The 26698-nt window shown below is 37.3% G+C and overlaps 1 protein-coding gene across 1 annotated transcript; it reads left to right on the top strand.

The window, feature by feature from the left end:
• The first annotated feature begins 2111 nt into the window (after positions 1 to 2111).
• Positions 2112 to 17051, top strand: LOC136835390 (defense protein l(2)34Fc-like). The gene is made up of 5 exons (XM_067098877.1): positions 2112 to 2248; positions 13120 to 13280; positions 13421 to 13554; positions 13761 to 13846; positions 16458 to 17051. Exons 1-5 carry the CDS (start codon positions 2241 to 2243, stop codon positions 16522 to 16524), a joined length of 456 nt encoding a protein of 151 aa, XP_066954978.1. The 5' UTR covers positions 2112 to 2240; the 3' UTR covers positions 16525 to 17051.
• The last annotated feature ends 9647 nt before the right edge of the window (positions 17052 to 26698 follow it).

The raw sequence follows: 26698 nt of genomic DNA, 5'->3' as shown, positions 1-26698 counted from the left end.
ATGGCAGCTATTAGTTCTAGTGAATCCATTAGCTCACTTTTTGAAGATGACTTGTCCAAATCCTTTCCTACCTGTAGAATGACTGCAGTTGAAAAAGACCTTAGCTTTCCCAGTAACAAGATATTTAGTTAAATCAAGAAGCAAGGTTTCAGAGATTGAGTAAGATTGTTGTAAAGGTTTGTTTATTATAAAAAAAAGTGTGGTTTTGGCTTCAAACCCTTACTTGAAAGGTCACATTTATTTGCTAAAGAAACAGATTCTCTAGGTCTATTTTTTTCACCATAAAATTACTTTGGTTCCTTATGTCTAGCACAAGGAAGTGAAGTTTATAAAAACTTCACATCTTACCATCATCAAGACTAACCTGATTTTTGCCAGCTATTCTGGGCCTACATGTCCTAAGGTTGTTATTAGTAACCATTTTCAAGGTTATTTTTTTTTTTATAATTAAGTGATTGCTCTTTCTCAGGTGTACCAAAATACTGCATTTTAAGACTATCGTGGCAAGCATTTTGTATTGAATTTTAAAGAAACTGTTTAATAATAATAAATAAAATAAAAATTGCTTACAATGACTGGCCTTGTGAATAAAATAACGAGCGCTACAGAGATCGACTTTTGCATTCACGTGTCGTGTGTAACATTGCATTAATAAGAATGGAACCAACGTCATTACATGACGTAATCAGAGATCTGCAGTAATCCGAACACTGGTGTATACCAGGAGATACTCTTGTGTGTATGTTCGGTGCGTGTGTATGTGTCATCAAAATTCATACAATCTTCGTACTCTTATCAGACTTTGGACTTCACACTGGAAATTTGCATTTTGCTGTTTGTGATGACTAGTGACACACTTGAAAAGACAGACAATGAAAAGAATCTTGGTAAACGAAGAGTATAGTGAACTGGCGTCCATTTGTTGGCTTGTTGATTAATAAGCAAAGAAGTGTTTTCCCAGTTTTACCTTCATTCCATGGCAATGTTAAAATCATTTCCAAATGTTTCCAGACAACCCTCTAAAGCTATAGATGCTTATCATAAAAAAGTACTTTTATTTTACCTTCATATTATCATAATTGCAATCTCATTGCAAAGCTGAATTTAATCAGAGTTTCTGTAAATGGAAATGGAATAGTTTGCAAAGCAAACTAGTCTTTTTTTTATGGTGAGGAATTCCAGCCGTAAGTAATATGGAAGACGCGAGAGGTAGAAACTTGGAGTGACAGTAGAGACTGAACAGAAATGGCAAAAACTGGACTTTTGCTTCCAACATCCCTGTGAAAGCACAAAGATAGTTACGCTATCGTCTGAAGAGATCATGATAGACCCTGCATAATCATGAGCATTTCAAGGGAAACCAGGAACGGTGACATTAGTAAAGAGAGACGGAATATCATTCAGTTTATAAGCAAGTACTTGCAAGATAAAAGTGAACAGTAATGTATGTTTAAGACTGTAAGGATACGACTGCGCTGCTGATATCAGTCTAAGTCTTCAGAATACCAGGAGAAAAATTGTAGAGTAAAAATCATTATAAGAGCGAGATTTTACTCTCTTACTGCAAAAGGGAGGATAGAATTCCAACATGATTTGAATGTGACACTAGCAATGAACACCAGTTTTGTGTTAAGGCTATTTTCCATGTGTGAGCCCTCTTTCTCAGCCGTTGGCACATCGATGGCTGTAACACCTTTTGCGGAAGTAGGCAAAGAGCGTAATGACCTGACACGCTTTCCTTTCCCCAGTCGTAATCTTCTTATCATATCGAGCCCAGTTATTGATTGTTTACATTCTTTTTTGGTTTGTAGCCTTTATATCACATAAAAAAAACAGTACCGTAGAATGGAGCCGATTAAAGCAGAGTTTAAATACAATTATCGCCGGAAAATCATGTAATATTTAGACTGAATTTTGCCTTTTCTTTTTCGTCAAAGTCACTGACATGAGAAAGTTGCCTATCCGATTCGTCACTTTTCTTATTTTTCCTCAGACAAACACTAAGTTTGCCTTGAGAGTGTATTAGTCATATCAAAACATTGTCGCATAGATTACAGTAAACAACGAAGACAAGAATGAGTCATGTATAATCACGGCTTGTCTACCAGAAAAGAAAAATAGTAACTGGCATCACAGAAGTTGACCAGCGAAAGTTATAAAGGGTAACGACTGCGGCTGCGCCGTGGCAGTAACTGTTGTGGTTGTCAGTCGTCAGAGGCCCTCCGTAGTATCTCTTCAAGATGTTCAGGTGAGTTCCCTTATGACCTGTGGTTTCGTCAGAAAATGTATTGCGCTTGAGTACTTTAACCCTCTGAATGCATTATCCTTGTTAATTTCTTGTGGCGAATTTTAATGGATATAATCCATAAGATATAACATGATTTTAGAAGGTCTTTCGCAATATCAATGACTGATAATAAAAAGACTTCGAAAGTCCAGATTTTAAGGTAACGATTGTTGTATTTAAAGTAATATCTAAAAGGTCTCGTGATTTCGTTACAATTCCCTTCTATCTAAAAATCAGCAGTCCTCTATTAATCTTGTCAGTTGTCGGGTTAAACGGATAAAACTTAACGATTTTTAAACGCTCTGTTTGTAAAAACCCGTCTACCGGTAATGTAGCGTTCCATAGCATCAAGAACGTAATCTTTCTTACTTTAAAAATGGAGAGGGACTAATACTTATCTCTTTAAATTGTTCTTGAGTTCATATTGATGATAATTTTGGCCGTTATTGCTCCCGTAACTTTAATAAGTTTTTTTTTTTTATATAATCAGTGTTTTTATGAATTATTTCTGGCAGGACAGATTATTTCCTTGGCATTTTTTTTTATTTTTAGGGGAGCTTCTTCGGTCACGGTTGTGGTTTTTGATAATGTTCAGGTGATAAACTTAGCAAATTGTTAAGTTGTGGAGTTCGGTTTATATGTTTTACTAGTTAACCTCCGCTAATAAAGTTGAGGAAAGTTGTGTTCTCCCTTGTCTGAATATCTGCTTGTTTGTTTTGTGTGTTATATGTAACGGTGGCACTGATTAAAACTTAGGAGGATGCAGATCCATGATTTTTTTCTCTCTCTCTAAAAGGTCTCAAAAGTTTTTGAGGGATTTCAGTTAATTCTTGTGGAGGGGTTGTCTACGGCCCAAAGAGGAGTTGAATAGATTTTGAGATGGTCCTGGTTGCAGATCTGAAAGTACTATTTCAATATGTTATAGATGAATTTCAATGAAATTTTGCGTTGGGGGTAGGGAGTCTGTGTGCCAAGGAATAGTTGACTAGATTTTGAGGTGAACCTGGATGAGAATGTAATTCAGAATTCGTTGATGAAATTTAATCAAATATTTTGGACGGATAGGCTGTGGGTGGAACATAAATTAGTTGTTAACATGGATCCGGATCCAAATGCAAGCCCAAGATTTTTCCTTGATGGCGATTGTAAATTTCAGTGAAAATTAAGGGAATTGATTCAGGACAAAGGAAAACTTATTTGTATAAGATGATCCTGGATCTGGATACAAACCTGATACCAACTCAGAGTGTTTCTTTTCTTTTTGGTTGATTTCACTGTATTTATATTAGCTTATAAATCATAGTGAACTCTATGAGAAAGATATTTTTCTCTAAAATGATGAATTCCTTTGGTTTAGTGGAAGTATTTGCTGTCTGAGAGGTTCTTATAATCTAGTACATTATTTCTCATTATTTAGAGTATGCAACATCAAAGTAGGTATGCTGGTTACGTAAAGGCAGACAGTTTTGTGTACCTAAGTCACACGTTATTTTTCATGCAAAGTAAATAAAGTAAGCAACACAGCTTGAGGTTATTTAAGGCATAAGTGTTTGTAAGAAGGAAACAGCAGGCAAACGACTAGTCATATCTAATGGTCATCAAAGACATTAACATCATGTCGAGAACCGCTGTAAGGGTCTGAGGAACGATGTAGGGAAGAGGGAGAGAGAAACTAAGACGATATTTAGAAATGATGTAAGATGGAAAGGATATTTACAGAATATCAAACTCAAGGAGAAGCAAAGATGAGACCTTGGGCTATCAGGTGTCATCAGAGATAGATAAGAAAATATTTTTCAGTGACAAAACAAAGATGAACAGATGGTTAAAATCATCTTTCAAACACAAAACATGAAAGAGGGGATTTGGCGGATGTGGGATTGGTGGGGGTGGGCGGTTAATGAGGTGCAGTCCATACAAGTAAAAAAGGCTGTAAGTAAATTGAAGAATGACAAAGCGCCGGATCCATCAGAAGTGCAAATTGAAACGTTGAAGGTAGTTAGTATAGAGGGGGAGGATTGGATATTGCAACTCTTGAGGGCAATCTGGAAAGAGGAAGTAATGCCGAATGATTGGGAAGAACGTCCGAAAAAATACTTGACGAGACATTACGAGCAGTTGTGAAGATGAGTGAACAGCAGTAAGGCTTCATTACAGGGAAAGGTACAGGTGATGCTGCCTTTTGTAAAAAAGACATTTACAGGAAAAGAGGCTGTAAGGTAATCATAAGTTTACTGTGCATTTATAGACATTGAGAAGGTATTTGATAGAGTACCCAGGAGATAGTGTTCCGGTGATTAAGAAAGAGGAAATTGCCAGAAAAGTTACTTAGGTTGATTAAAATGATGTATAAAACTTTGAACAGGGATAGCAGTAACAACAGCCTTTGGAGAAAAAAAATAAATGTTCGAAGTTAGAGTTGGTTTATATTAAGGATTGACACTAAGCTCATTGATGTGGTTATCACGGCAAAGACTGAATGAAGAAGAACTACAAAGAAGGGTATGAGAGTAGGAGGAACCTCGGGAATGGGGTAGTATAAAGTTAAATGTGCATAAAAGTGAGGATATGGTATCCAGCAAGCAGGAGACGGATATGTAGGTTATTTTTACCAGATTGAAGAGACATTAAAAACAGGTTGAGAATTTTAAAACTTTAAGCCAGGAGGTATGATGTGAAGCTGAGGTTGAAAGCTAGTTAAAAGCAGCTTTGGGGGAATGGAGAGAGTGAGCAAGGGTAATGAGCGACAAAAGAATGCCAAATAATCTGAAAATAAAGGTCTATTGTACCTTAATCAGACTAATGATTATGTTTGGTTCAAAAACATGGTCAAAAAGGAAGAGGGAACAGAAGCTAGAGCAAAAAGATTTTATAATACTTATGTGGATTTTTGGGATATTGCTGCATGGAAAGCGGGAAAATGAAATTAAGAGAAGTGCTGATCTGATAAAGATTATTGATATGAATAGAGTGTTGAGACTGAGATGGTATGGGCATGTGGTAAGTATGAGTGAGGAGGAAAGGGTGAAGTGGGCATGGGTGGAACCTGTTATGAACAGGAGGTCGAGAGGGAGGGAAAGGATTAGATGGAGTGATATGTGAAGGAAGATTTAGAGAGGAAGGGTTTAGCGGAGGAAGGTGCTTTCACTAGAAATAGTTTGAGAAGACGCGTCAAGGCAATCAACCCCTTAGTCTAGGGATAGCAGTAGGGATGAAGTTGAGAACCGCTTAACCAGGTGGCATTATGAGTCATAGCTAAATAAACGAACATTATCAGTGAATAATTCTTCGGCCATGGTTGAATCTCGCATAGATAGTTAAATTATGATGATGATTACCTTCAGTACAACGAAATTGGGAATATTATATAATTCATTGAGCCTAAACTGAATAACCTAAGAATAGATTTGATTCGAAGCGAGCAGCTGCAAAAGAAGATGACAAGTGCAGATCATCAGAGGAAAACACGAAAGAAGAGAGAGGGAGAAAGAGAGAGGAGGCTACACGCATGGTCCGACACGTGACTTGAAATTTCCAAAATACACTGAAAGAACTCTCTCTCTCTCTCTCTCTCTCTCTCTCTCTCTCTCTCTCTCTCTCTCTCTCTCTCTCTCTCTCTCTCTCCTGTAGCTGTATCTACCCCAAGGTGTCACATAATCCAACCGGGTCAACGTTGGACCGCCTTCTTAAAATTCCTCTACAAGTAAAAGCTTCATTTTTACACTGTTTGCACTCACCTCTGAGAAATTCATAACATCTGCCGCTAATTGATGCCATACCATGCAGCATGATAGCTGTGTCAAAACCACTACCTGCAGTCTCGCTCTCCCTCTTCCCCACGGCCCTCGCGCCGGCTATCTCTTCTTTTTTTTTTTTTTTTTTTCCAGCGACTCGTCTCAGCCTCCCTTTCACCTTCTGGATCCTTTGGTATTAAAAGAGGAAAAATCTTGAATGATCAGGTAAAAAAACTTGACATTTTAATTCGATCCTGTCACTTATTCTGAGTGTTCCTTTATTCGTGTTTTCTTAATTTTCCATTGTTAAGGCACTGACACCTTTACTCATCATTTTTAATTTGGAAATAGGTAAATACAGGGGGCCAGCTGTATTTGATGCTTACTTACGGTCATTCCTGCCATGTTGGGAGTAATTGTTTTTCTTTTTATCGCTCAAAACATAGATGTTGGAATATCAATTTTGTTAACTTATCTCACACTACTTTTGTTGGAGATCCTTCGTTCTCATCAGTATATAGTGAGAAGACTTAGATTACAATTATTTACATAATATATATATATATATATATATATATATATATATATATATATATATATATATATATATATATATATATATATACATACTGTATATGTGTGTGTGTGTGTATCAGTGTACACAATATTTCCATGGATTTTCTCTCTCTCTCTCACACACCAAGTCACGAGAGAGAAATAGAGAGCTCGGTCTACCTGCCATTTTAATCTTGTGATTCGTGCACCTTCAAACCTTACCTCGATCACAAACTGATGAGTACTATTTTTTTTCGTTTTTTTTTTTTTATGTTAATCAGGAAGGAAGAGTTCAATTACATCATTTTTTATGTATTGCTATTCGAAACTTGATGGGCCATGGCGCAGTTGTATTGTTCACATTAATTGCTCTATAAAAACTCTTGCCTTTCTTTGGCAGTCCAGTAAAAACTGTTCGTCTAAGTGTTCGAGTAACTGTATAGCAATTTTTTTTCTGATATTGCTGACAATACGATATGAGATTTATGATACGCCTTAAATAGAATTCCTGAAGACTCCAGCGATGCTTCATGCCACAGGATTCGCTCGACATTCGTAAAAGTAGGATCGTTTTGTTCTCTTTTCCTCACCGATCCTGGCGTTTTTATCTTTTATGCAGTACTACTTCATCCGCTATTAAGTAGGGTGAACAAGAAATTCCTTAGATGCCATGAAACAAGTATTATTTTATTACTTTAAGTAGTTATGAGCTAAACTGCAGGAATGCAGGCAAATATTAGAAATAGCCTAAATATCTGAACAAGTCTGATTTGAAATAAAGCTATAATATTTACGAGGGTAGATCTTTATTTGCAGCACTTGAGACCATCTTGCGTTTCCTGCTTGTACAAACTTACTTAAAGGCTGGGATCATTCCTAATTTCAGTAAATAGAATGCAACTTGAGGAAATGGCCATAGGTACAGATCAAGTAGGAAACAGTAAAATCGTTAAATTTGAACACTCAGATTTGTCCAGAACTTAAGAAATCAAGTATAGCCAACTGATCGACACACACACACACACACACACACACACACACACACACACACACACACACACACACACACACGCAAAGATAGAGTGAGAGTAACTTTTTAGTGCCTATTTTCAGGAAGTGAGAAAACAGCAATTTCCTTCATGTAAGTAAATTTCACTAAAGAAAATTAGATCCCCCACAGTTTTAAACACGTGCGAAGGTCTCAGTTAATGGATCAAAGCTTTGTAATATGTAAAAAAATTCATTATTTATTTGATTGTAGGACCATCTTTGGCTTTGAGCCAAATCTCCTTTCCAAGACAGCACCAGAAGCGTGTAATAAGATCCAGCATGTGCACTGGTGTTGCACATCTACTTTTACTTTACCGAAACCAGTCACTCTTGCTGGTTGCGGCCTACAGCTTCCCTTCCTCATAAAAGTATCATGATATTTTTTCCAAAGAACCATCCACACTATTCACCCACAAAAACTTTTTTATTTCAAAAACCCAGTTACTCGTACAATCTGATATTCCATAGCCAGAAAACCATAATTTCTTTAGTAATCCCGTGTAACATTTTACTCCGTTCGATTTTCGCCTTATTTACTGACTTCCTCTCCTGAGAATTGACTTTCACTGTTAATTTTAAAACCTTTGTAAGGGAGCAACAGCTATAAATCTTCCATCAGTCAAGACCTTGCTATATATATATATATATATATATATATATATATATATATATATATAATATATATATATATATATATGTATATATATATATATATATGTATTTATTTTTTTTTTTTTTTTTTTTTAGTGAAACGTCTGACTTGCTTTGGCCCTTGTTTCTAAGCAGTTGGTGAGCAACATTTCCTTCAACACTTGTGTGAATTAACTGAGCCTCTTCTCTCACCTCGACATATAGCGTAATAATATCAGTTTCGTATGTACATTTTAGGACCTCGACTTCGACATCAGGCCTCCTTGCCGTCAAATTTCAGTTTGACGACATGTTTACCAATAACATAAGTTTTATTAATAACCCTTTCATACCTCAGTTTGTCTTAACATTTTTATCATCTTCATCCAGTTAGAGAATACCGATTATCCCTTCACCACTTGCGTCATTCAACAGGCTCTCCAGATAACATCTCTTTTTGAACCAGTCTAACATTGCCAATTACAGCAATACCAGCATCGATCCACTCGGCCTGTGCCATTATTTCTACAACCCGTCTACCTGTTTCTTCTCTCACTTCAACTGAGACACAACACCGGTCCATCAGCGCTTGGATCAGCCAACTATGTCGCACTTCACTTCATTTCCATAGCTATACTTTGGGCAGTATGATTTTCATCATTGCCTGCAAGAGTCGATTCCATACTTTTAACTTTTTTGTAGTGCATTTATAGGATACTAAAGTCAGGAAATTGTGATGTGATTTCATTTTTATTGCGAAAGTTAACGGATGACGCCCCAAGAAACCTGTAATTTATACATTCTTTCAAATGTTGACGTTGATTGTAATGACATTGCATGCAAATAGCGTGATTCCGGTTACATTTCTTATAGTCACCATAAATCCATCCATTAGATATCTGTAACTGGAGAAGAGGGGCCTTTTAAACCCAGCTACTCTCCACGCTAAACATTCAGAGAATCCTGTTCAAAGCTACCGTAATACCGTTTCCTCTTGTTTAGTCAAGTCCATGTTTACCAGTGAAAGAAATCGATCGGCATTTCCTAACCACAAAGTGTGGTTTGAATAGTGACTGGTTTGATAGGCTTAAGGGTACATGAAATTACCACCTGTAAGGGTGAACTAGATATGGAACTTTTACCTTGCATTTTGCAAGTCATGCAATAAGAAAAGCCTTTTTAAAGTAACTTTCACAAGTCATTTAATGTCGTTTCCAGTCAGGTGTCTGCATATCTCATGCAACTGTATTTTTATTTTCCGTTGGCTTGTTTTTATTTAAACAAAACTTTTTTTTAATAAGGCTTTCACTCGTTGAAATTATTTTTTAAAGAAATGTAAATACCACTCACCATGTTTATTTCAATAATCTTTCCTTTTATTCCATTTATGTACTCCTTGAGCACACTGGTTAGCAGTGTAGATTTAATGTGTTTTACCACTCTTTTTAATTTTCATGTGAAAGGGTTAGTAACTTGAGTGATTTAATATCATAATACACGTATAAAGCACAGTATCAGTCATGGAGAAATTTTGAACTATGACGGAAGTATTTTGAACTGATTTTGATGCATCGAGTTTTGTATCGTCTGGATATATACACACAAACACACATCATTGTGAGATTTGCGTGTATAGATTTTTTTTTATTATTTTCCTTACATCCTGCTTTTTTAGACTGTTCTTCGTAACGCAAGTATGAAATACATTCATTTTATGCTTGTATGCGTTAGGGTCGGTATACTCGTGTGCGAGATCATTGTATAATTGTTGCATGTAAGGAATGAAAGTACACCAATGGCAAGAATCCAGTTTATATTACGGTTACTAATGTACTTATATAGGAATATATAATTCTTTGACATCTGCTTTTGATAGTGGAGCTGTTAACGTACCTCATTATGTAACAGTTTCATCGTATGAGTTACAAAAGAAATAATTGACATCCTTGGTTTTGACATACGTTACGGCTGCTATTACTGAAACATGAGCCAGTTTCATCACCGCCCAAACGATGGATTAATACAGAGCTGTGAGTCAGTCGAAGTTGATCTTTGCTTGCGGGTGTCTCCGGAATGTAATTTCAGGCCTCAAATAAAATCGGATATACTGTAACCTGATACTCCCGTTAATGTCTTGTGTAACAATGGCAGTTGAGTTGTAAAAGCGAATAGAAAAAAGATCTGCAATTTGAGCATGAACTGTCCGGAGTGTAGGAAGTCAAAGATTGGCTGAAATGCGGATGATCAGTCGGTATTCAAATTTGGGTTTGAATTAACCCGCGTTACTATTAGATCTGAAACCGTTTACATGGCAGTCAGTATCCTATTTGGCTTAGAATTGGGACAAGGACTTTCAATAGATAACTAAATACTCACCTTAAGGAATAATGATTGTGAATTATCCGGAGATTGGTTGATTCACGCTTGCTGATTCATCATTGTTTGCAATACTTCGTCATCGTTTAACAAAGTCATGGCTCCAGGATTTGGATGAATTTATTACCTACCAAATATTCATTCAGTAAGAAGCTTGAATACAACAAAAGTAGCTAAAGCACTATGATTTTACTGTAACCTTCGATTAGTCTTACGTTATTCAAAGTCTTCTTAAGATGGATTTCACCAATTGCTGATGTGCAATTCTGTTGCGTAGGAAATTGTAGAGCCAACATTTTATTTTCCTGTAGCCGATTCATCCACGCAGAATTTTTCTTCGGTGTGAAGTGACTTTCTATTCCTTTTTCTTTTTATTAAACCTGTATTCCATGGGAACATAAACAACGGAGATTTGTCACAAGGAGAGAATTTCAACTATCATGATCACCTTGGTTTATGAGAGTAAAAAGATTTGCGATGTATGATTTTAGTTACAATTCTTGACTTGAGTTAATTCTTACTCAGCAAGGAAATCGACAACTTTTGAAGAACGATAACGAAATGTGGAAGCAAGGTATTTAAGAGTTACAAAAAAAAAAAATGTATTAAAGAAAATATTGAGGGATACACTACTCCAAGGCTTTGAGTGATTCTGCATTTTAGGAAAAGGTTGAAGATTGCAGTTTAGATTTATTCCCAGTGAAGAAGGCTTTCTAAAAATATCTAAAATTAATAATCTTAGAATTATATGACTTCGACTTATGTATGACGCAGCAATTTTGAGACTGAGTAAAAATATCTGTAAGAATTTGTGGATCACTTGTTATCCATTGACATATAATGTCAGTGTTGGGAAGTGATTCGCAAATATGAGAACCTGAGACTCATCTGTCACCAGCTTTCCAGATGACTTGCTTTCTTCACTCGGATTTTAAATTGCAATTCAGAAAAACACTCAAACGTCAAGACAAGTTGGAGATGCTGCTATTTTTACTTGTACATTTTTTTCGAAGAAGTAGTGTTCGAATCATGGTTTTACAAGGAACACCCTGTCCTTCTGGGGGTCTTCCGAAGCCTAAAACTGCACTGTTTTGAATAGTTGGCAGGTAACTTATTAAAAAAAACTGCAGAGGTATATGAATCTAAAGATGATTGAGAGAAAAATTAAGGGCCAAATTCAGCGACCTCCATATGAGACAAAATAGCAGAACCAGTAGATCAAATGGAGGATGGAAAGCCAGGTTTCCTTAATTCTCAGGGCGGTTTTGACAAGGTAGGAGAGGGCTCTGCGGAAAGGGAAATGAAGTGTCGCTGTTATAAATCTTTGCAGATGAGTTCCTTACTTAAGTCTTGACCTTCGTTGCGAATTCGTTTCGTTGAAGGTAATAAAAGTTACAGCTGAGCACGATTTCAGTTTGGTTTTACATGATTTTTTCCATTGAGAGGCGTTTGAAATAGCATTGTACCCTCTCTAGTTTATTTCAACGTTTTGGCGCTTGTTATACCGAAGGAATTTTATAGGTCGTGAATTCTGCTTCCCAAAGAAAGGAAGACAGTACAATGCAAGATTAAGGGAAACACTGGACCTTGGTACTGCAGTTATCCAGTGTCGCTGTAGCTGGTGATGTGACTGGATATTTGGACTGATAGCATGGTTCTAATATTTAATGACGGCTACCGAAAATGTGGAAACACTTTATAATGAAACTCTGGATCTATATTTAAGTTCAAAATCATCTGTTAAACCAGTGTTCTTAACACTAGATCATGCCAGAAGTTTCCAAGTGTCTGAATTGGACATTAACTTTCCTCATTAGGCATGCCTTCCATGCGTATGCAGCATTTATTTTCACTTTATAATTTACAGTTTTATGCATTAAATATTTTAAAATGTTTCTAAAAAATGAATGAAATACACTATGAATTAAGATGATCTTTTTGGTACTCAATCGCATCTCATTTCATTCGCATGGGTTTTAAAACTACAAGTTTTAAAACTGGATGTCATTATTCTTTGAACTATGATCTTTAAAATTTGTTTACAGATTTTCTTTTCTTTTCTTCTGTTCTTGCTGTTCGGTACTTATGGGGGATGTGAACTAGGTACTGGCGCTTGTTTTTGTAACTATATGAATCAACAACCTTTGCACATAATGCTGTTTGACGGTTTCTGTTGAATGCAGCGTGAAAGTAAACTTAATCTTTTCAAATGATTTTCTCGTATTTGTTTTCATTGTCACCTCTGCCAGCGAAGGTAAGAGAATTTTTTCAAGCCTTTAATGGACATTTTTTGGCTGACATGCTCTCGGTGATCAAGTGTTGGTTGATACCGATGAAGGACTAGTGATTTTACCGATCAGACTTACTCTGAGTATATGCTAAGGGACGTTGTTTGGCTTGATAGATGTATGCTGTCTGTGGAGTTGTAGTGTTGCTGTTTTACATGTTCGTTCACTGATCAGTTTATATACAATCTTCCTGTTACAGATACCTGATTGTTGGATTCTGTGTGGGATATGTGATTGCATACCCAGAGGGTGCTCCAGAGAGTGCTTGTGGAAATCTCTCACCGCAGCATGGTGCTGATGTTAAACCGAATCCCGGCTATACAATCGCTTATAGCCAACCAAATAATGGTGTCTACACAGGTAAACGCATTTGTGTGTATGCTAAGTATAGTATATTATGCTTACATCTAGTCTTCCATAATCATCAGTGAAAGTACAACGTAGGCGCCGGGAGTGTTTTTATTCTTCGATGCTTAAGGTTATAATTTTATCTACCACAGTTACCCTCAATGCTCCCCGTAACACATCCTTCAAAGGCTTCATCATTCAAGCATTTGATTCTAGAGATGGGAAAACGACTGTAGGTCAGTTTGCCGCCCCAAATGGTCCTCATTCTAAGCTCATTTGCAATGGGGTAAGTTCTGCGCTATTTGTTATATTTTTGCCATGAATTTTACTTAAACTCATGTATAAATCATACGCTTTTGTACAACAAATACTGAAAAAAAAAACAGTGAATTAAATGCGAGCTGTTAGTTACTAATATATCTGGGGGATAGTTATACAAGAAGTACTTTGTTTTTGTTAAATGGTTGAAATGGTTCATGTTTCCATCAACAGGCTGGAGTCACCCATACAGAAAGAAATCCCCTTACTAGCGTTCAGCTTCAGTGGCAAGGAACTCCCGGTACCAAGGTATATTTCAAGTAAGTATGGGAAACCTTAATTTATGACGCTGTGTAACTCATGGGACCTCCATGGAATTCCGCCACTCGTGTCTTTCCTGTCCTTTATCTTCCACAAGTCTCCACTTATCTCTAGCATCCTTTTTCATAAGCTAGTTCTCATCCAAGTAGACCTTGATCTTCTGGCACCGATAGGAGCGCAACTGACACTACCATATACTAGTCTCCCAGCGGTTGTGTGCAGGACATGCCCAAGCCTTCTCTGTCTCCCTTTCATTATCTCACCTATATATAGAACATCCAATTTCCAATATGGTAGCATTTCTAGCACTGTCATACCATCTGACACCCCATTGTTCTTCTTAAAGCTACCCCAATATTCTTCTTAAAGCTTTATTTTCAGATTTTCAGAGTCTTTAAGGAATGGTTTCACTGTCATACAAGCTTCTTGTCCATATACTAATATAGCTAGTGCTAGACTTATAGTCTTTCTATGTGCAATTTCAGGTCTACTTGATTTCCAAGTCTTAGTAAACTTACTTACTGTTTGATAAGCCTATTTTAGTCTTTGCCTAAATTCCTACCGTAGGGAATCCACACTGCATATCATTGTCCCTAAATATTTGAAAATTGCAATATTATTCATCCCTGTCTGTGCGCTCTGTCCTCATTATTTCTGTTTTTCTTAGGTCTGTTTTGAGTCCGTCTCTCTAGATATTCATAAATTCTGCCAAGCAGACTTTCTAGGTCTGTGGTGTTTTATTAACTGAAACATCATCATCTTCATAATCGAAGTCTGTCCAAGTTTCCACTATGTCTGACCATTTTTTTAGCATAAAATCTATGAGAAGAGCAAGAAGCAACGGTGAAAAATTCAGTGAGCAGAGAGTTGCAAACTTAGCAACCTGGTATCATGGTGTAGGTGAGATGATAGAGATCCTGAGTACAGAACCCGAATTAGGTAGGACTGTGTACAGTTAAGTGGATATCAATTTATCTCCCGTGATAGCCAAATGTTCAAGTCGATCGTCGTCCATCACTGCATCTAAACCCAAGGCTCGGGTTCGAATGCTGGCCAGAGCAGATGCACTTAACAATTATAATTCCTCTTGGATGCCAGTTATTCATAATGTATAGTAAGTTTAATATTAAATGGTATTTGTGGCTTATATATATATAATATAATCTACCAGTCACTTTAACCAGATACGTATGCAAATGTAACAGCCACAAATGGCCTGGCTCTTAGCTTCTCAAAGTCTTCATTGAAGATATGAAGAACAGACATCTGAGGCAGGATTGAACCCGCATCCGAAGTATCAGAATGAGGTCATGTTACCAACGTGACCATGAGAGAGAGTATGCTTTCAACATTAAGCAATTTCCCAAACGAGGCAGTTCCGACGAAAAATAAGTCAAAAACCACATCATACTTTTAGTACTGAATTGTAAATGGATTCGCTCTGCAGAAACATCAACAACATTAGCCACTTCATACAGTTACACAGAGGGCTTATCGTCAACGGTTCGAACCTCTCCACACACACACACACACACACACACACACAGGCACTTTGTCCACTGCTTAGGCTGAAGATCCCACTCCTTTGTTTATAAGAGCACACAATGCTACCTTCTCTCGTTGAACCACCGTCCGTTATATTTGTATCTAAATATCTCTACGAATTAACTACAATCATTCTTCTACCATGTGCATTTACTTTTAGTGTTCCATCCTCCTGGGTTCTACTTACCTCTATACCCTTATTTGATCTCACATATACTTTCAACTTTCTTTCACCCACTTTCAAACTTGCTTACACCATACTCTATCAACAAAGGAACAGTTTTTCTTCTCGTACATTCCTTCAGAACCTTTTCCTTATTCAGACATGACTCCGTCTAGTCTACTTGTGACATATACATTGAGGACAGAATCCTTTCATTCAGTTACCAAGTGGAGTTTTGTTACATGCATCTTTGCTAGCTTTCATTTTGAAAAATTACATGCGAATGACCATCCATTGACGGTAAGTCACAAGGTGTATTGTTTGTAGGAAGTAAACATCTTTAGGTTACGTAGTCCATTTTTGTAAGAAAAAATTGTGATCTGATGTTTCAGAAAGATCTCAGGGTCACAGGATGAGTTGTATTGGAACAATCTGGCAACTTTCTTGAACATGTATCCCTCAAAATTGTAAAAAAAAAAATCTTTTTCGAATTTCCAGTAAATAAGTTCAAAACCCCAAATTTGAATTTCTCGTGTCTTAAACGTGGCATTTAAGCTGATAGAAAGCTGTCTGTTGTTAGAAAGTAGAATAAATTTATATCTAAACGTTATAATACTAAAATTTAAGTTTTCAAATAATCCGTAACTTTCACAATTGGAGGTTAGATAATTTTATTTAGCTTAGTGAAGTCATTCTATGGGAAATCGAATGGTGTTGCCTGGCAGCTGTTCCAGGGGCAGTACTGTACCAGAAATTCTGTGGAAGAATGGGCTTCTAAGGCTGTTTTAACCTCTCAGGCTCTTTTCACTTGTCAAGAAGCTTTACCAAATGTTGTTTGTTTTACCAGTGGCATTACTTTAGTTGTACGGCTTATCATTTTCATGTATAACTTCTCTTTTCAGGGCAACCGTTGTTGTGAAGTATGATGAGATATATGGGGATATCGTGTCTGGTGAGTTCACAGTCTAATGACTATACTTCCAATGTAAGTGACTGGTTTGGTAGCTTTAAAGCAGTCATTTTGCCATGGTAGATGCTTTGTTGTTTTAGTTGTTATTAAGAACCAGAAAAATCTCTTCTAGTTTGATCTTTTCACTGGGTCCCGGTGACTTATTAGTCAGCACTGAGAATGTAAGTTTTAGTTCAACGGCAACTGCAAGAAAAGTTTATACAGGATATTTTCCATGTTTGTTACACTTTCCTAAAAGAGTTATAGATGTTAAGCAGTGTGCTGTTTTTATGTTATCATCGTTATTATGTAATTGATGGCATAGACTATTAACCGTATATGTCAATCATTGGAGAAGTAATCGGCTTCTTTTGCAGTGATGAGTACTTGTTTATTATAATTGCAGGAATAATACCCTGTTATTAAAGGTGACTATTCCTTATGGATTTAATTTATCCTTCTTAAAGCATTCTCATTTTGATAAAATGAATAGGTTGACATCAGCATGAATTTGTTTGTTACTTGAAGCAATAAATTTGTAACCAAAGTGTAGATTTATTGTTCCCGTAAGGAAAGAATTATTGTAAGTGGTAGATTTAATGTAAAGTGATCATATTACATAAGAGATTACAAAATCGAAATAGTTCTTTGAAGCCCCTTCCACTCTCAAAGGTAAGTAGCGACTTATTTATAACATAAAAAAAAAAGAAATCAAGCGACTGGACAATCAGGAGTGCGGTCCTGTAACAAAAAACAAAAGCAAAAAAAAAACTGATCAGCAACATGGAGGCATCTGTTTCCCAGATTTTACAAACTTAATTCGAATTCTGAGCTTCAATATTAAAAGTTACCCAGCTGTATAGCACAGAAAGAGCTTTAGCAGCCAAAACTGGTGCGCTTACGACACTGGAGGCAAGACTACGAGGTGCATGAACAGGAACTTTCTTTGATCTTGAAATGCCAGAGGCCACACATCATGAACTTAGGGCCCACGTGTTCCCTCTGCTGACCTACCCTGTGTCCCAGATCATCGTGGCCAAGTAGAACACGAAATTATTATTCAAGCTTTACTGACAAAAGTGACTGCATACGTAATCTGGTCTACTTGTTTATGATTAAAACACCAGATCAAGAAGTACCTGTTCTGGTGCCTTATTCTCAATGATTTGTTTGAGCCTGGCTGATGTGGCTAAGAAAAGTCTCACACGAACAAAGAAGAAACCTGAGGTTATTGTGATTATTGATCCATTTAGATGAGTCTCATTGGAACATGACTGCTGTGCCACTTCTTACAGAAAAGTGCCCTTATAATGCGGATTACCTTAACCAGTTCCATGGAGATTTTAGGACAGCAATAGTGGTCTAACCATTGCCAATTTAAAAGTTTACATTGTCAGAAAATGAAATTTAAGTCTCCAACCCACCACAGAAAAGCTTACTTAACCTCCACAGACTTACACTTGCGAAGACATACAACACCGATCACAACTTTTAAGAGAAAATGTCTGTTAATCTCATTAGAACCTCCATGTTTCTCTATGACTGCCAAGAGCCATAACAGGCGGAGTTGTGAGAACAACAGATCTCCCAACAATCTCTAATCTATTTGCCACTTGATGCAAGATTTTTTGGTTTTGAAAACCTTTCACATGATTCAGGGACACATTTGACACCGAATCAGTCTTAAACTTGGTTTTATTATTATTTATTCATATTTTGCCAAGACATTTCGTGTGTTTAGCCATCTTGCTCTCTCCACATTGCTATCTTCGGATAGAGACCAGAAAATCTGAGTTGAATATTGACAAAAACAGTTGAAAATTGTGCAAATCCAGCTTTTCCCTTCAGCTTGCGATTCTAACTTAATTGTGCTAAAGCTTTCCCTTCTTTCGTAAAAACCACATGTCGGGCTTCTTGTTTTTTAAGGTTTTCTTGAAGATGTGCGAAGATGATTCCACTGCAACTGACCCTGTCACTTAAGAGTGTAACCAGCCCCATGTTTTATCCTGTCATTTCAGTATGCAAAATCAGTTAAGTACTAGAATGTTGTGAAGGAAAGTCTAAGAGCCTAACGGCATCCTTCCTTTGTTTCTCGGGATATTTTTAGGCAAGATTTGCCCTGTCTTTTTCCATCTTTTTATGTCATCTTGAAAGTAGGCACTTGTTGAGAATGTTCCCATAAAGGATAATTATTTTAAACATCCTTCCAACTATTTTCTTACTACTTGTGCTTCTGCTATACCTGAGGTCGGAAACTTCGCTTAATACATTCCTTCTAAGACACTTGGTCTCTCACAGCCTCCTGTTTGATTCTCATCATAGCATCTGTAAGGTGACATCAGGTAATTTTTACTCTATATTGTCTTGAAAGGGTCTGGCGTAATGCCATGTTAGCCAAACACCCTTCTAATGGTTTCATAATCTCTAAACTCATTTCAAGTTTCTCGTCAGACCACTATTTCTCTTTGTAGTTGCGTGTTAGACCAGTCTCCTTGCGGGTCCCTCACGAAATTCCTTAATAATCTGTTATCGGGTTGTTACTATCCTGCCCGTTCAGCGTTTTAAGAGTTTTGCTCTTGCATCTACAAATGTCTCCCTGAATACGCCTGTTTAGTGATGCTGTTAATGAGGAGCTGGATATTATCTCTATGGGGCCAGACAAATTTGGTAAGTTTCAGTGTTTCAGATACCAATTTTTTTATTTTTCATCTATCAGTGTACCTTCAAAGTAGTGATTGAAAACATAGAAATGTAACCTATCAGCTCTATCTATATTTCGGGAATAGAAATAACTAGCGTCATATCTTGGACGGATTACATCAAGGATTTGGCAAAGCTTTTTGTTCAGGGGACTCTGTTTTTTTTTTTTTTTTTTGCCGGGGTGTTGGGAATACTACATATATTACTCTGTTGGAGCTGAATTCAAAATTTCTCGCTGACTTGCTTCAACTCGGCTGTATGAGCGCCTCGTTCTGATTGTGTATAGACATTTTTGTGCATGTTACAACTATTCCGCCTTAGTTACACTCCTTATCTGCTAACAATTTTGACATCGATGTGCTAGAAATTCTCATATGTAGCCCTGCTCCTCCATTTGGTTTTAATAGAGCTCCTTGTGTTTTGCGTGTATTAATTGGTAGCAGGGTATTTATGATTGTTCGTAAGTATGAGTGAACTGCCGTGGTGAATTTTAACTTTTTGTTTATTACCTTTTCTTACTTTTCACATGACATCCATTCAGCCTCCTATACGCTTGTGTCTTGAGTTTTTCTTTTCATTTAGAAGGACCTTCCTCCTTTTCTCCATGGTCAGTGTCCATGACATAAGATGAACTTTCTAACAGAACCCTGCTGCATTTCCTGAACCGATCTATTTCGCCTCCAACAGCTCTCAACAGATCCGTCAGGGGTATCCAAAACGTCTCTCCAAATATGTTATATTTAATACCAAAGTATATATCTTTATGTACTACAGTAGGCTTACAAGAACACTGTCATTTCTGTGTTCATCCTTCCTGTCAGTGAGTCATATCTTTTTCATTTTGTGCTTATATCATAAGTAATAGCTTTGTCGTTTTATTCCTCATTGTGCCTTAATATTCCATCCTGTTTGTCAGTAGAGGAAAAACTGCCCTTGTGCTACTGCATTCCTATTTTATTCCAAGTGTAGCTTAGACTATTTGCTGTGAAATGATGAAGGCAATGTCTTAAATCTTCAGTTAAATCATTTAAAATGTATGCCATGTTTCAGAATGAAAATCTTTCGAAAACACTCTCTCTCCGATGGTGTAGTATTTAAAAAAAATGAGTGCTGTAAAGTAAGCTGTCATCCCAAGTGCCTTCGATCCTGTATTGTCATTTTGCCTGCTTCTGGTACTGAACAGAGATGGTCGAGTGAACAAGGCCAAGTGGTCTCATCCCAAAAACAGTTTCAATTTTGAAACGTTCTTAGTCCTGGACAAAAAATGTCGGGTAGAAGACTCTTTAGCCTTGGCGAACAAAATTAATATAATTATATATATATATATATATATATATATATATATATATATATATATATATATATATATATATATATACATACACCTATCTGATGAAAGTTTAGTTTTATTTATATATTTATAAGAACAGGAATGGATAAAATGAAATATGAAAGTGATGAAATCTTTTGTATTTGAGGAGAGAGAGAGAGAGAGACTGACTGACTTTGTACGTTGGAAGCTTGCACTCGTCCCAGTCCCACCCACTCACTCCCGATACTCAGTATTATCGCGCTGGGCGTCATTGTGCGTGTTTCGCGGTATTCTTGTGTTGTTCACTGTATAATTAAATTTCTAAAGTAGAAAACTGGTCGAAATACCACACCTTACGGCCGAAGGTGCAAGGTGATGCACACAATACATCTGCTGATTCTAGTGAGTGTAGTGATCGTGTTGAACAGACAGGTGCAGCTGGTGATGTAACAGAATCCCTACATGAACCACATACCTCTACTTCTGTGACAAGATTCAAGAGCTAAATCAGGTGCTGGATATTCAGAGAAGCACATAAAATTTGCTTTCATGTCAGTTGGAGATGAAAATGCTCCTGATGGACAATGTGTTGAATGTAATCAAGTTTTGGCTAATAGTAGTTTTAATCCCGCAAAATTGAGGAGGCACCTTGAAACCAAGCACCCACAGCTTGTTAACAAACACAGTGATTATTTCATAAGAAAACGAGATCAGTTAAAAGGGAGTATTGTCTCCATCAAGAAATTTGCTTACCAAGACAATAGAAATGCACTTGAAGCCTCATACCAGGTAAGTTACCACATTGCTAAGGCTGGTGAAGCTCGTACGATTGCAGAGTCTTTACTGAAACCGTGCATGAAAGATGTGATTTCCTGTATGTTAGGAGAGAAACACAGCAAGATTCCTGACACTATGCCCCGTCAAATGACACGGTATCACGCCGAATTCAAGAAATGGTAGAAAATTGGGAAATTGTTAATAAATCACATAAAAACAAGTCCTGTGGGCTTCACCATTCAACTTGATGGATCTACTGACGTTGCAGGTCTAGCTGTCCTCCTTGTGTTTGTACAGTATGTTTAAGATGAGTCTGTGTACGAAGATCTGCTGTTGTACCAAGCTATCGAAACGACAAGAGGTGAGGACATATTTAAGATCTTGGACACTTTCTTCACCAAAACTTATCGTAGGTGCGACCTGTGCATAGCTGTTTGCATTGATGGTGCAAAGGCAATGACAGGCCCAGTAAAGGGCGTTATTGGTCTCATAAAAAACGTTGCACCTGTTGTGGAGCATAGACACTGCTGCCATTATAGAGAGGCACTAGCCGTGAAAAAGATGCCAAGTGATCTAAAAGAGACACGTAATGAAGTAGTCAAGGTAGTAAATTTCATCAAGGCTAGGCCTCTTCATTCTCGAGTGTTTGCTTCACTGTATCATGAGATGGGGTCCATTCACAGAACTCTGCTGCTACATACAGAGGTGCGTTGGCTGTCTCGCGGTAAAATTTTTTCACGTGTGTTTGAATTGAGAAATAAGATTGAAGTATTTTTCAGAGAGCACAAGTCTTCTTTGTCAACCCAGTTCATTGATAAAGTCTGGATATGTAAGGTGGCCTACCTTGCAGATCTATTTTTGAAATTAAATGAGCTTATTATTACAAGGTTCTAATATCAACATTTTGAATGTTCAAGACAGAATTGAGTCCTTCCTTCCTAAGACTGAGTTCTGGATCGGCTGTATAAAGAAAAACCAGGCAGAGTGTTTGCCAAATTGCCTTTGCATTCCTCAACAAAAACTCCTTAGAACTGGCTGACAGTACAAGAGACTGGATGATTCAGCACCTACAACAATTAAAGGATAATCTATGAGAGTATTTTCCAAAACACTCAGACCCTCTGACATGCTTCAACCCATGATGCAGATAACATGATAAGCAGAATATTGACTGAAAAAAACACAGTTGACGTTTCAACTGACCTTACAAAAATAAGTACAACAAGACTTTCTCCTTCCTTTCTGGTCAAACCTATTGCATGAGTACCCGGAATTAGCAAAAAGAGCATTGAAACAACTTATGCCGTTTGCAACAAAATACATGTGTGAAGCTGCTTTCTCTCGCTATATTGCAACCAAAAATAAATACCCAAGCAAGTTGGATGCAGCACCTGATATCCGTCTGCAGATAACAAACATAGTTCCAGATTTTGATGGTCTGTTCCCAGAAACAAGCTCACCCATCACATTAAATAAGGTAAGAATTTTGATTCTGAGTACGTTCTAAACTGCACTTTTATATAGTTGCATGTATGTGTGTGTTGGGGGGGCGGTTTCCACCTGTATTGGGTGAGGGAGTCGTAGGGAGAACTACTGTTCTAGGAGAAGGTTACTCTGAATATAAACCTTGTTCTCCAACCTTGGACTGTGCCATAGCCATTGTACCGTGGCCTTCCATGGTCTTGCGTTTGAATTTCCTTTTTTGAGGGTACAATCAGGTATTTTTGTCCTTTTTGTTCACTTTCCTGTTTTTTCGAAAAATGTGTAGGACACGCTGATTAGAAAGCAAAAGTTGCTTGATGAATTACCAGGGAAAGTGCCCCCTTTACCTAATCTTTTACTTCTCAGCTTTTTATATAATTTCTAAATCCATCTTGACTTCCCTCCCTAGTTGCTGTGGCAAACCTGGTGTGTGTGTGTGTGTGTGTGTGTGTCTCCCTTACAAGGTTCCCCGGCTCCACCTTATCGACCAGTTGCTTCCAGCGTTTTTTTAATGACATATTATTAGATTTATTCATCCTTTTAATGAAGTTATTGTAAATAACATATATACTTTTGTTGTTGATTATATTGCCTGTTGTTCTGTTGGTTTTTACTATGTTGTTTTTATTAATTCATTTATTATATTTGCTTCTAATTTTTTGTTTTTAATTTTAATTCTTTTGAGAGACATTGAGCTTAACCCTGGGCCTGCCACTCATTACCGTAAGAAAAATTTCTGATTACTTTACTCAAATGTTCGAGGCGTAAGGTCAAATTTTCGTGATCTCCAGAGTTGAACCTGTATCTACGATTTGATGTTTTCATCTGAGACTCTTATAAGTAGTAGCAAGTCAAAGTTGAATTTTTAATCCCAGGGTTTGGTGGACCTGACTTTATTTATCATCTTAACATACCACATGCGCAAGGTATGGCTGTAAACACCAGGTCTGGACGACCTCTTTATCGTCAGAAAAACTTGGAGTGTAGTTACCTTAAGTTCTTTGTTTTCACATTTTCAGTAAGTTCTACAATGTTTTCGGTATGTATTTGTTGCTTATCTTAGTTCAAATATTGACGATTCTGTATATGACTGTCTCTTGGAGAGGATTAGTATGGCTCAGTCACAGGATTCAAAAGCTTCATTCGTTATTTGTGAAGACTGCAATGAAAAGCACAGCGAGTGGCTTAATTCATATTCCAAAGATCATCATGGCCGGTCTGCTCTGGAATTCTGCATATCCTCTGATTTTGTCCAGCTAACTGAGGAACCCACGCATATTTCTGTTATTAGATTACGAGTAGACCTCATATTCACAGATATTCCAGCTATCGTCAAGTCCAAGATTTGCTGGTATATAGGCACCTCCGACCATTGGGCCTTGCAGATGGACATATCTGTCAATCAGTCAATCCCTAGAAAGGTCATAAAGATTGGGACACATTACCAGTCGTGGTTTGATGATACAAGTAGACAAGCTTACCATCAATTCAACACATGGGAGACGAAACCGTTCACATGAAAATTACACCCTTATTGTTGAGTCTCGCCATGCTGCGAATAGAGTTTACCATATAGCTGAGAGAAATTACAATAATTCGTTGAAAGGGAAACATGAAGGAATTGCGCTGCCTCATCTGAGGTGGACCAAATTGGCATCGTCTATCTTTGAGTCAGGCACGTCTTCTGTTCCACCACTACTAACAAATAACTTAAGCCCGTTCACACGACCAGACTTTGTCCGCATACAAAAGCGAGAAATTTGTTTGTTGCTAGACTCGCCGCTTCTGTCTGCCGTACACATCGCCGAAGTCTATGTAGAGCGCTTTGAGCACAGACACACCAGACTTTGTCTGGGATGAGTAACATACACTTTTCCCAGGCATACAAATGTGACAAATTTGATGCAAAGAGCCAATGCTCTAGTTTTATTATAAACAGGTATTGTATATGAAAAGCATGAAAATAATTATAATGCTAAAGTAATTATATGTAATACATGAATGAAATACTTACTGGAATATACAAAGATCGTGAACATGTGGATTATAATATATTTATCACTGGAATCAAATTTAATTTGACCTCCATGGGATATATCCTTATCATTTGTTATTTTAAATGTTAGCCATTATATATAATAAGTTTGTTTCATCCGTAAGTATGGCCATTTGTTATATGCAATTGTGATGTATATTGTCCTGGATTTTCAAGCATTTCCTTTTTTAATATACATTTATTTTTTCATTTTTTCACTTCCATTTTCCTTTCCGATAATTTTCTGGTATCACATTACTTCTCTTATTCGTTTTCCTCACTGGAATGCTAGGGGGTAACTTAGTCGAGTACGAATAGAAGGTCTTGCGGTTCATTCTTCTATCGTTTTGGAAGCGTTTGTTGGCCCCCTATACAGTTCTCTTACAATCGTCGCATGACTTCCTAGAGCTTTCATTTTCATGAACCTGGTTGTACACCATTCCCCTTTACCCAGTGTTCTTCTCTTCTTCACATGTATACCTATCAATAAGGCACAGAGTCCCAGTCGCTTTCTGTTCTTCTGGTTATGAGCCATGCTGTGCTCACCTTCGCCCAGACTTTGACTGGCCAGACACGGCCGTGTGGACAACAGACTTTTCTTTTTTTGCAAATTTTGTCTGTCAACGGACTAAGTCTTCCAGACAAAATCTGGTGGTGTGGACGGGGCCTTACTGCCCCTAAGGAAACGGCTGAAATGCTTCATCGAGCTTTTGAAGCTAAGCAATCAGCTGAGGATGTCCCTCTCCCTGATACCTGTCATCCTTAACGTATTCTTACAAAATTTGCATTTCGCTCTAGGGATTACAAGAATATTATTGATAATCTTGATAGCTGGGGTGGAGAAGATCCTGATTTTTTTCCTTTTATTTTTTAAAAAGGTTTCTAGCGTTTTATCTCCCAAGATTAGTAGATCCTCTAGATTTTTATTATATCGACATAGTGTCTTTTCAGATGAGCACAAGCTTAGTAATACAGTGCCTGTTCCAAAGAGTGGCATATCTGCAGACTGCAGTAGCAACAGGCCAATTTCTGTTCTCTCTGTGCTCTCCACGTTACAGAAAAAATGAATTTTTAAGCCACTCTACAAATACTGTATGTGGAATCCAAAGGATTGTTAGTTGATAGATTGTGTATGCATAGGAGAGTGTGAGTACATTAACACCCTTTTTAGATTTGACATGCCATTTGCAAGAGAACCTTGATAGGAGTTTTGAGTGTAGAATATTTCAATTAGATTTTAGCTGCTTTCGATTCAGTAAATCGTAAGGCACTTATATATAAAATTTCAGAATCTTGAGTGGGTAGATGTGTTTTAGGATTACTTCAAGATTTCCTTACAAGTAAGCAGCAACGATTTGCTGTTGATGGAATCTTTAGCAATCCAAACCTATTGTGTTTGGAGTTCCAAGGAGTGCTGTTCTTGGTCTACTGTTATTTTCAGTGTTTACAAGTAATATAATTGTTGGCCTAAAAAAAACAAGGTTTTTGTGTATGCCGATGGTGAAATACTGGGGTATGAGGCTGAACTCCAGTAAAACGAAAACACCATTGATTAGTAGACCCCATACTGGTTGCCCACCCCATCCTCCCCTTCAGGTGGATTGGGCTCTGTTAAATGAGTCTGAAGCTTTAACTATATTTGGTGTAACTTCTGACTCGCATCTTACTTTTGAGAAACATCTGATGAAAGTGTCAGGAAATGCCGCACGGAAGTTAAATACTGTACGTAAGGCCTTGTGTATTTATAACAGTGATAAAATCAATGCAAACTGTTTTAGGTAATTTTCCTTCCTTTACTAGAAAACTGTTCTCTAGTATGGACGTCTGCCCCCGCCAGAGATTTATATCTTTTAGATAGGGTGGTTTGTGATGGTAGTTATTGTTTCCT

The sequence above is a fragment of the Macrobrachium rosenbergii genome, chromosome 55 (genome assembly GCF_040412425.1).
Source record: "Macrobrachium rosenbergii isolate ZJJX-2024 chromosome 55, ASM4041242v1, whole genome shotgun sequence".
Classification (NCBI taxonomy): Eukaryota; Metazoa; Arthropoda; class Malacostraca; order Decapoda; family Palaemonidae; genus Macrobrachium; species Macrobrachium rosenbergii.
The sequence above is the reverse complement of the archived record's forward strand: the minus strand, read 5'-3'. Positions and strand labels throughout refer to the sequence as shown.